Consider the following 11,245-nt stretch of genomic DNA (forward strand, 5'->3'; position numbering starts at 1 on the left):
GAATATCAAGGCATGTGCTTTGTGTGCTTGATGAATTCAATGGGAACATCTCTAAGGTCATACTTACTGAAAATGGATATTCTTTTGAGGCAAGCAACTAGTGAAAGTCTAGCTTATGCAAGTTGGTCTAAGCTATGGGTCGTAAGACTCCACACTTGAGTGGTTTTTTTGCTTGCAAAAGGTCAAGAGAATTATATAATCATCCATTGAGTTATTCATAAGGGGAATACATTGAGAGTCAATGTGGTAAGGGTTTTGTGGCTTCTTAAAGAAAAATTAGTGGTGCACACTTAGCTTATTTAGTGTTAGTTCCTTAATATGATCTCTGTCAATCAAATGATGCATGATTGACTTCCTTCTCAAGGAGAACCTACCCTATCCAATCTTAAGGTATTAAACAAATGGAATGTCTCCAGAGGTCTTAGTTCAAAGATTGGATGCCCTTGGGATGCATATAAGTGATGTAGACAATGACAATAAGGTGCTAGCCTACTTTCTAATGGTAGGCACTATCATGTTTTGCTCAAGCTATGCTCAGATGATGGGTGCAAGGCTTAGGAAAACAAGCCTCAAGATCTTGTACACTCCAATATTGGATAAATGAAACTTTGATTGGGACTTTGAGGCCTTGGGCTCATATTATTCTCTTCTTGGCAAGTCTTAGGAGCCTTATAATGATAGTGGTCCAAGAATGGAAAGGTGCTATGAATCTAAATAAGCACAAAATCCTTGATTTCAAGTCCTCAGTATATTAACATGGGCAATACCTCAAGGGTTGTTATTAAGAGTAGATGGAGTTTCTTTATTTTCAAATAAGGTCAACTAGGCCATGCCCCAATTAAGCAAGATACTTATAGCGATGGATGTTTATGTTCCACTTGAGGCAGGCCTTCAAAAAATTGTATCTCCAAAAGTTGTATCCAGTTGAGGTATTAATACCTCGAGGGGTACTCTTGATGTGTTAGGAACTTACGGAAAGAGTTGGTTAAAGTGTGGGTGCTTTTGTACTTAGCCAAGGTAGGCAAGTTGTATAGGCAACCCTAGGTCAAATAGCAAGGTCCAAGGAGTGCAAAATCTAAGGCTCTTGGGCAAGGTGACTACTGTGTCATGTAAGAGTATCTCTAGATCTAGGACCCAAAATGGATGCAAGGGCTAATCACAATGGACTCTCAAGGTATTCTCTTGTGGAAATTCTTGAGGGGAACTCCACAAAGAAAGTGAGGCCTCTTTTGCTAGATGCAATGGAAATATATATTCCTTGGTGGAATCCCAACATGATGAGAGGTTAAGCTAGAGTTATGGATGTAAGTTTTTGAAATTATATTCATGTATGCACAAAAAATCACAAGTCATGTTAATTTATAGGCAAGTCCATCCATTGTGTAAAAGTATGTGCCACAAACCTATAAGCCAAGGTTATGTAGAGAAGAGAGGTGTTGAGAATCTGCCAATCACACCCTATGTATGCCCCTTTGTATGGAACAACTAGGCTAGGAAGATGCAATTCATTCTAGGAAGAGAGACAGATCCCATAGGCACAGTGATGAAATGTGCTACCAAGCAATCCTATATAATGATGTACTTGACTATCACTTTCATATGATAATAATGCAATAGTACTTGTCTCTTTCTGTCAAGTCCCTGTGTCATTGTCAGTCCTACACAAGATTGTGTTTATGAGTTCAAGTCTCAATCTTGAAACCTAATTCACTTGTGTAACAGTTGTCTTCTTTGTCAATGTCAACATGAGTAGTATATTCATCTTCCATCCTCCATAGCTTCCGCCTCTGCCATGCTCTAGATCCCACATTTCTCACATGGTATCAGAGCCCAGTCGGGCATGGCATAACTCCCTTATCTGCTCTCTCAGTCCCTCTTAACCTCAGGTCAGCTCAAGTCCAGCTCATGGTTCCATTTCTTACCTCTATCCTCACTGAAGCTTCCATGGCAGCCATAGCCAGCAGCACCCTGTCAACTTGAAGCTCCTGGATCTCTCTCCATAGGTCATATCTGAACCTGCTCTCTTCTAGACATTTGTTCCTTGACTCCCAAGGCTTCTTTCTATCACTTAAGAGCTTGACATTGGCCACTCCATAGCTCAGCATTGCTTAAACTGTCAATCTCTGCTCTGTGTCTGCCATAGCCAGATAGGACACACAGCACTTGGAGCTTCTATATCTTACTCTACAGGCCATCTTAGCCCACGATTCCTTCTGGAAAAACATTCCTCTACTCGTGGCAAAGCTCCCTGATACATCACAGTCCAACATTGGTCATCATCGAGCCCAGCATTGCGGGAATCGCGGAAATCTGTACAAACTACGCCTGTTCACGGAATTCATCTCTGCGCGTGCTGTACGGGCCGCGATCTGGATGAGGAGATTAGGGCTTTGGTAGAGCATCTCATAAGCTACATTTCCATAAAAAAAGTTTTGAAAATGGTCCATCATAGCTCCTGCAATGTTAGAAAAACCAGGCCCCTGTCTCAGAAACCCTAAAATCCACCATAGCCAAAATCCTTCAAACTCAAAAATTCTTCATTTTCTCTCTCCTGACACTCAACCCAAGCCTCTGCCACTTTGATTCACTGATTTGATTAGTCTCCAACAACATTTGTCCATCAAATCAAGGAGGGGAGATCTCTGAAGCACTTAAAGACCCATTGAAGATTTGAAGACCTCTCATAGACTTGAGCTCCAAAGCTTCAACTTCACTTCAAGTTCCAAGTTTCTCAAGTTAACCAAAGTCAGTGCCACACATCAAGGAGGGGACTCAAACAACGGGTTCATCAAGCAAAGGATCGGCATCAAGAATCACCATCTTCATCTCTAGTATCCCTTGATACTTAAGAGTGTTGATTTAACACTATCTTCACTTGTGTTTTTTGACACATTGAAGATCAATTTGGTTGCCACTTACTCACAGATTTAAAGCAGATTCTTGATCATATCTATGAAAAGTAACATGACTTATCTACACTACATAGAAGATCATACTACAGTGCAATCAATAATTCCATCTAAAGTTTTTGAAGACACTCCAGTTACCTTGGCCATCATGAAGAATGAGATGTCTTTGCTTGAGGGGGACAAAGACATGGACATGAAGACTAAAGTTGCAAGCAAAGTCAAAGAAGAACCAGACCAAGAAGACCATAAGATCAAAGAGCAAAGGAAGAAGGACAATAAGAAGATTAGCCATGAAGACCAAAAGACCACATCATTCAAAGCTAAAGAACCAAAGATGAAAGACAAGAAGATTTTTCATGCTGACAAAGAGAAATCATATGCTGAAAAAGACCACAAGGGCCTGTCGGTCCTTGTCTCTCATTTTCTGTTTTAAAAGCATTGTACCTGCCTTAATGTTCCTTTCATAAGCTTTGTAAACTCCTCATGTAGCCTTGTACTACAGCCTTTGTACACTTTGTGAGACCCCTGTTACAGCCTCTGGATGTCCACCATGTTTATGGTACCCACACTTAGCCTTTTCTGCGACAGCCTCTGGTGTTTTGCCATGTTTGTGGTATGCCCACACTTTGCAGGTGCTGCTCTCACTAAAGCCTCTACACACTTTGTACTTTTAGGTTGTGATTGAGGAGGGGTGTTGAGAATCTGCCAATCACACCCTATGTATGCCCCTTTGTATGGAACAACTAGGCTAGGAAGATGCAGTTCATTCTAGGAAGAGAGACAGATCCCATAGGCACAGTGATGAAATGTGCTACCAAGCAATCCTATATAATGATGTACTTGACTATCACTTTCATATGATAATAATGCAATAGTACTTGTCTCTTTCTGTCAAGTCCCTGTGTCATTGTCAGTCCTACACAAGATTGTGTTTATGAGTTCAAGTCTCAATCTTGAAACCTAATTCACTTGTGTAACAGTTGTCTTCTTTGTCAATGTCAACATGAGTAGTATATTCATCTTCCATCCTCCATAGCTTCCGCCTCTGCCATGCTCTAGATCCCGCATTTCTCACAAGAGGATGATTGGACTTGAGAGAGGCCAAGGGTTGAGGCTACCCACCCAAAAAACTCTATGTACATAATTTTGAAAATAAATAGAATCTCTCATTCTTGTGTATGCAATCATTGTGCTCTTGCTTCTACCTTATTCCCTCTTACTTCCACAATAGCCAAAGCTTGAGAGAGAGAGAGAGAGAGAGAGAGAGAGAGAGAGAGAGAGAGAGAGAGAGAGAGAGAGAGAGAGAGAGAGAGAGAGAGAGAGAGAGAGTCTATGTGTGCATGTGTGTGTGTGTGTGTGCACATGCAAGGGACTAAGAAGAGAAGGATAAGCCTCAGCTCATTATTCTTCCTCTTCTTCTTCTTCTACCATACCCACGTTATGAGGCTCGAGGTAGCCATTTGCTTCCATCTTGAAAAATAAAGCAAAATTTAGATAAAGAGAGTGAGGGGCCATTAAGACAAAGCTTATTCTCTTCTTTTACTTCTCTACTATTCTTGGCAGCATTGGATGTGAGCACCAATCAGATTGAATCACTAGCTTGAAAGCTTGAGGTAGCATAACTTAAATCATGAGATCATCAAGCTTTTTTTCAGTGAATTGTGAGCCCATTAGACAATGATGTTTCCAAGGCTAGGGTTTTGGGTGGCTCCAAGGTAAATGTGCATTGACCCTCAAGATATTGGCTCTATCAATTCTTCAAGAGGTACTTCAAGAAAAATATGGCCTCTTATGTTAGGAATGGTCGATAGTTTGGTTGTATGCTACACTCCTAAGAGAGTGAATCTGAGAAGAAGCAGTGTAAACTTTATAGATATACCATTAGGGGGAGAAGGGGAAAGTTAATGGTCTTGGGTGTGTGCCATCACCTTAGGGGATTCATGCTATGAAGGGTCTCTCTTTAGGCAAGGTCAAGCATAATATGCTCTTGCCCAAGCAAGGTTTTATCTCAAGGTATAGCAAGGCATTTTGCATTGAGAAAACTTAAAGTAATGTCATTAATCTTTGAGCTACCTGCCTAGGATTGAAGTAGTTCATTGATGAGACCCATTCACTTGGGCTATTCAAAGGAAGACATACATTGCTTCTGCGATCATGATGGGGCCATTGGGTAGTCCCTCATTATAGCCTTAGTTTGATGCCTTGGTTTCTTTGGTGTGAGACCTTTTTGGTAAAAAGAGGGTGGAGCATCACTCTCTCTCCTCCTAGAGTCTTCTTTAGCTTGGGGGGGGGTGTTAAGTCACCATAATTAAAACATGCATGAACATAAAAGTATCATGCATTAATGCTTAACTTTACTCCTAATAAAATGTCTTTAAAAGATGTGAAAGAGGCTTTATTTTTGTCAGTAGGACAAATGTGTGAAGATCCACTATAAGAGGACATGTTGTGCGCATACACTTTTCATCCCTCATTCTTGCTTTTTAGCCATCAACACTCTCTTCACTTCCTAGCTTGCCCACACCTTGGAGATTGCAATGTCTTCATCTAGAGGTCATTGTAAAACCTTGGTGAATGTCTGCCTTGCTATTGTAGTTATCACCCCACCTATTGTCATTATCACTAGCTACAAGAAATCACTACCCAACTTGATCTATTTTCACCCAAATTGTCATGCCATCCAGCCTATTGTGTTGCCTAGTTGATCACTACTTCCTAGAGACTTTCGCTAGCTAATACACCACATTGCAAGTAGTCTTGATGGACTACTGCTACCATGTTTTGGATCTAGCCCAAGTGTGATATGCTCTCAAAGTTGTTTACTACAACTTAAACACCATTGTTAGTTACCTTTACCTTGGTCCTTAAGATATAAAGGTTTGAGGCCCTTATTGTATCATTTACACTCCTACATTCATTCATCTTCTTTGAGTATTCATCAAACTATGTTGATCCTACTGTCATATTTGTTGTGTTTCTCTATGTTTGCCTTTGCATTTCTTTATGCCATTCCCCATGCATCTAGTTTTATAAGACTTCGTTTGGTCTCTATATGGGTAGGGATTGATAGAGCAAGAAGCAACATTTGTGCATTCTCTATTACTTTGCATCCTTTACCTTCAAAACTTTATGCTTATGATAGTTGAATGGAACACATTGAGTAGCGCACACCTTTCATCCCATCACTTTTTATTAACTTGATGTATCCACTTTGCATGCTTTGCACAATATGATGAGCATGCCTAGCTGTAACTATGTATTCACCAAGCTTCGTTCATAGAAAACCTTAGAGGGAGTTAATACAAAAAGATGTAAATTTTCTAACATTACAAATTTATATTGATGTTGTTGCATGTTTTATAACTGATGCCTTAGACACAATAATTTTTTTAAAATGTTTCTATTCACTTGTCACTAAACCTTGATTGCATGAACATCTGATTGTGGATTTGTTGTTGGTGTGTTTTCATAGTTTATTGCCTTTTATATGCCTTCTTAAATAGGTTCACCCCATCTCCTAGTAATAAAGGCCCCTCCAAAAAAGATGCAATTTGTATTATAATGGTCCACAAAGGTTGTGTAAGACCTTCTCAATAGCTCAACACCCTTGTTGGTTTGATATTTAACACTCAATGATGATAGCAATATGGTGGATGTGCTTAGAGAGATGGTGTTGCATATGAATTGAACTTCTTGGTTCGGATTGATCTTTAGGCCCTTTCCTTGAGCCACGTTGAACTCTATAGCCTGCTACCACCTCATGCTATTGCTAACTTAGCTCACATAGATCTCTGTATAGCTCGAGCTTGAGTATTAAGCTATTACTAGGTAAGATGTGCTAGTTACAACATAGAGGCAATGGAGGATGTAATGAGCATTGTAATTCTTTCTTAGGCACCTTTTTTGGAGCAGCACTAGACACTTGCATGTGCTACAATTTGATGCTACCGATAATTTAGCTCACTCGGATCTTTGATGCGTGGAATCAAGTGCTCTAATGATGGGACTGCTCTTTCCCCTTGTTTTTCCGTGTAGCATTCAATATCATGAGCTTTTGCTCAGAAGGCAACACATACCTAGGTAGGTACGATTGGGGGTAGCATTGGTTGGAGTGTCAACCCCCACCCTAGGCTCCTTGTTAGCACGAGGTGTTGGCTTGAGATGCCAACCCCCACTTGGGGCTAGCAATCCCTTGCACCCAATTGCACTTGACTAGGTGTGCAATCCCTCTCTCTCGGGGAGGCTAATGATGTAATTCTCAAATGAAAGATTGTATAGGGGATTTGTCTCAAACTTTGTGTGATGGGCGTGCCCAAAGCTAGTGAGGTGGTGTACTAGTTGAGGTGGAAGGAAAAACCCTAGTGCACTATTTATTGTAACGAGATGTGGAAGGGGGGCAGAGGGGGGAATATAAAACCCACTTAAAGATGTAAAGCTATTTCTCTACTTGAGAGAGAAAGAGGGTATAATAGCTTATCAGGAGTCACTCTCCACCATCTCCCATCTTCTTTCTCTGCCAGGGCTCGTCTCGACGCATCTGCGGGTCCAGATCTTCATCTGCGGCGAAGGTATGCAGCACGTTGTTCCTTTCATTGTTGCTTTACAGGAACATCACATCGCTGCCTGTCATGGACTGTGCGTTTTTTAGGGTTGGGGCATTTGCCAGTCTGTGATGCGTTTCCATCCTGATGAGGCTCAAGGTTTCTGGTTTTGCATATTGTAATGCGTGCTCTAAGGCATGGCTGTTTGGGTATCATCACAATTGCGCACTTGCTCTGACTGCGTGTTCAATTGCTCAGACATCTCTTGCTGCTCGCATCTTCACTTGTTGCGAGGCTGAGTCTGTTTTCCTCCCTTCTGGGAGCCCTTGTCCTTCCTCTTGTTTGGTTTGGTAATGTCCAAGACATCCTTCTGTTATGTGACTGCTGCTAATTATGTGCAGATGGACAGAGAGAAGCTGATGAAGATGGCTAGTGCTGTGCGCACAGGTGGCAAAGGCACTGTACGAAGGTCTGATTCCTTTATTTTGTGCTCATTTTTAAGAAAGGGTCTCAGGACCATGGTACGATGAACAGCTCTGCTAAATTGTGACTTGCCCACTTGTCGTTCCATTCTGTGAACACGAACCAGTCCCCCATTACATCCGAGTGTTTTGTGAATAATCCTCTACAAGCAGCAGTATTCTTCTGCACAAAGGGGAGGTGTGTTCAATTTAAACGGGTAAGGCAGGCCACAGGAGAAGTGGAGGAGAAGTCCTTAGAGGTACTCAAATTGGCTGTACAGAACAATGTCCTGTGGCTGCATCCTTGTCTGACTAGGGGGGAGATGATTTTCACTTGCATTCGCAGGGCTCTTATTTTTCGTGCTTCTCATCTCGAAGATAGTTTAAGTCCAAATTTATAGGCACTATCCTGATTTTTTGTTGAGATTAGGGAGTGATGTCATTATTCAGCGACTTTCTTGTCAAGATTGCGAGTGTGATTGTGCCACCTTAATGTTATGCATCACTGAGTTAAATTGCCTGTCATCCTTGGACCTACAAAATGGCTTATTTGATTTTATTAATCAATTTAAATGCTTGCATTAAATTCAAAGTGAAGTTTTTTCTGGTTTATTGTCTCTCTCTCTCTCTCTCTCTCTCTCTCTCTCGGGTATTTGGAAGGATGTTAGAAAATTTGATAATCTAGGCTTATGCTCTCGCTGAAGTTTGGAGGCTTTGTCTGCTTGGGTGAATAGCCATTCTATTTTAGATCTGTAACCCTTTTGTGGCTGGTTGAATACATCTTTACCTGTTTCACCTTTGCACTAGCTGTGTAAATGTAGAGTTTGTCTGGTGTCTTTTCTGAAATAAAGTTTGACATCATCTTTATTTCAGGAAGAAGAAAGCTGTTCATAAGACTGCTACTAACGATGATAAAAGACTTCAAACTACTTTGAAGAGACTTGGTGTCAATACAATTCCATCTATTGAGGAAGTAAATATTTTTAAGGATGATTCAGTGATACATTTCCTGAATCCGAAAGGTCAGCGCTAGACTAAGATGACAGTGCATACGTGCATGCTCCCTTTTCCCCCTTCTTTTCCCTTCCCCCAATTAAAGAAACACATGCTTTCAATTGAATCCAGCATATGTTTTAAACTTTCGAAGAGACTTCCAAAACAGCACAAGTCTTTTTCATTATAGATCAAAGCTGTATGTGTCAGCCCAAAATTGGGCTGCTGGGTGGCCTAGCTGACTTTTTTTTTCCCTTTTGTCTAGTTCAAGCGTCTATAGCTGCTAACACATGGATTATCAGCGGATCCTCTCAAACACATAGTATGTTTGCTGCTACTCATTACCTTGTCCCATTTCATGTTTACCTTTCTCTGTTCATTTGTAGCATATTGAATTGTAAATTTTACTGCTTTCAGAGCTGCAAGACATTCTGCCCAGCATAATCAACCAGCTTGGTAAGAGGCTTTGGTCCTATTCACTGTGTTTGACCTGTGTGCCTATATCTCATAGCTGCTCTCCACCATCTCAGAATTGTATCATTTGCTTAGCATTCATGCAAGGTCTACTGTAATGCAGGTCCAGATAACCTTGCCAATCTTAAGAAGATAGCTCAACAGTACCAAAAACATGCTACACAGGCCGCAGATGATGATGAAGATGTACCAGAGCTTGTAGAAGGAGAAAACTTTGAAAAAGCAGCTGAAGAGTAATTTCTCTTGCAGCAGCAGGAGGCACTTGCACCTCTGTCAATCCGTATAGCTTAGTGGTCTTGGTTCCTAAAACTTGGTCAAGCTTTTTGCAGAGCACTGTGGGTCTCCATCCTCCATGTGGGGAACTTTCTACAACTTATGGTAGCTTCTATTAGCAAAGCCATCTTTTTTCTGTGGTTGAGTATTGATCCCTGTTCTTGCATTTGACCGAGTGGTTTTCTATGGCAATCAAAATTTTTGGTTTCTAGAACCTCCCACCACCAATCTGGGACAATGTAATTTGCAATGTATTGTTGTAAGCATGCAGAAAAAGTTGGTAAAAACTTTAGCTTTCAATGTGAGTTTTGACTTTTAATGGCGTGAGTCTTTCTTGGGCATTATTTCTTGCATTTGGAGTGGTACTCTTTTAAATTTGGCAGCTGCTATGCTGTTGCTGAGAATTTTCCATCTCAATATGGAAGGAGCTTGTGCACAGATGCATAAAATTTGCCATTATCTGATTAAAAAGTGACTTGTGTGCATTGGCTCACATTATGATAACAAAATTTTACAATTGTAGTATCTGCCTTATTTGCCATATCCAGGCAGGTTTTGTCAAAGGTTTCTCCGTTTTGGTTCAGCAGGATTGCAAGAGGAGAAAGAATTTAACATTGTGTAGAAATTTCACAGGCACAGCTTTAACACGTGATTCAAAGCTCAAAGTCAATGAAAGAACCTTTTAAAGGGGTATTTCAAGGAGTGGTGGAGCTTCAGCATTTATCATGATTCAGAGCTGAAAGTTTAAAGCACTCGCCTGTTTTGTGCAAGGAGATACTGCTGTGTCGAGGCAAAGGATCGTTTGTATATAGTTATACCTCACATTTCATGCCTACCTTGATACCTGAACCGTGCACCAGAAATTCTTGGTGTTATTGAAGAATCAATACTCACCTGTATTTACCACCAACTTGAGACCAATTTGGTGTTGATAACTGAGTAATCATGCATTCAAGGGAATCTACAATCTAGTACCCATAAAATGCTTCAAGGAATGGAAAGTCTTATACTCATTTGTTGTGACAATTTACTCATGGTCAAAACCATATATTGCCGTTGAGTGATGAGTGATGACTTAATGTGTGCCTGAGAACCTACAGCCTAGTATTCTAGACAAGTCAAACAGCCCAAGGAATTATGTAATCGCTTGAGAGGATTGAGAAGTAGAGGAAAAAGTATAGCAGTCTTGGTTGATATGGGCTCTGGGTTACATGATAAAGGTAACTGAACTGAACTGTCGGTGGTATCTCTAAATGATATGGTGAGATTTGGAAAATGGGTGGGGAAATTCCTTATCTACGTTATATTTTGTCTTCCCATCGCTACTGCTATTGGAGGGCCCAAGTAACTGTTATATTTGCTTTAATATGCGAACTCAACTCTTTCGCGACCATTGTCTTATACATTTGTATGGTAGGTCTTCAATTGGCTGGTGACTTGCTTCTTTCAATGGGTGCACTTTTGATAAACCATGTAAAGAGATTGAGTTTCCTGATTAGCTTACGTAGCTTTTCAACTTCTGGTGAAACATCGTTTGGTTCTTGACTTGTTTGGCTCATGTGAAGGGTAATTTATGCAAGTCTTCATGTAGTTC

General features: G+C 40.7%; 1 protein-coding gene across 1 annotated transcript; it reads left to right on the top strand.

The window, feature by feature from the left end:
* The first annotated feature begins 7,318 nt into the window (after positions 1 to 7,318).
* Positions 7,319 to 9,951, top strand: LOC148013323 (basic transcription factor 3-like). Its single transcript, XM_087668123.1, has 6 exons — positions 7,319 to 7,477; positions 7,852 to 7,919; positions 8,785 to 8,933; positions 9,170 to 9,226; positions 9,322 to 9,360; positions 9,482 to 9,951. Exons 2-6 carry the CDS (start codon positions 7,852 to 7,854, stop codon positions 9,613 to 9,615), a joined length of 447 nt encoding a protein of 148 aa, XP_087524249.1. The 5' UTR covers positions 7,319 to 7,477; the 3' UTR covers positions 9,616 to 9,951.
* Positions 9,952 to 11,245: the final 1,294 nt, after the last annotated feature.

The sequence above is a fragment of the Lygodium microphyllum genome, chromosome 26 (assembly GCF_053477565.2).
Source record: "Lygodium microphyllum isolate KBCC chromosome 26, Lygodium_microphyllum_v1.1.10, whole genome shotgun sequence".
NCBI lineage: Eukaryota > Viridiplantae > Streptophyta > Polypodiopsida > Schizaeales > Lygodiaceae > Lygodium > Lygodium microphyllum.

Bases quoted from the DNA above. Each gene is read 5' to 3' on its own strand.
- LOC148013323 (XM_087668123.1), top strand. From the start codon at position 7,852: ATGGACAGAGAGAAGCTGATGAAGATGGCTAGTGCTGTGCGCACAGGT. The intron at 7,920-8,784 runs GTCTGATTCCTT...TCTTTATTTCAG, and splicing joins GGCAAAGGCACTGTACGAAG to GAAGAAGAAAGCTGTTCATA. The intron at 8,934-9,169 runs GTCAGCGCTAGA...CCTTTTGTCTAG, and splicing joins ACATTTCCTGAATCCGAAAG to TTCAAGCGTCTATAGCTGCT.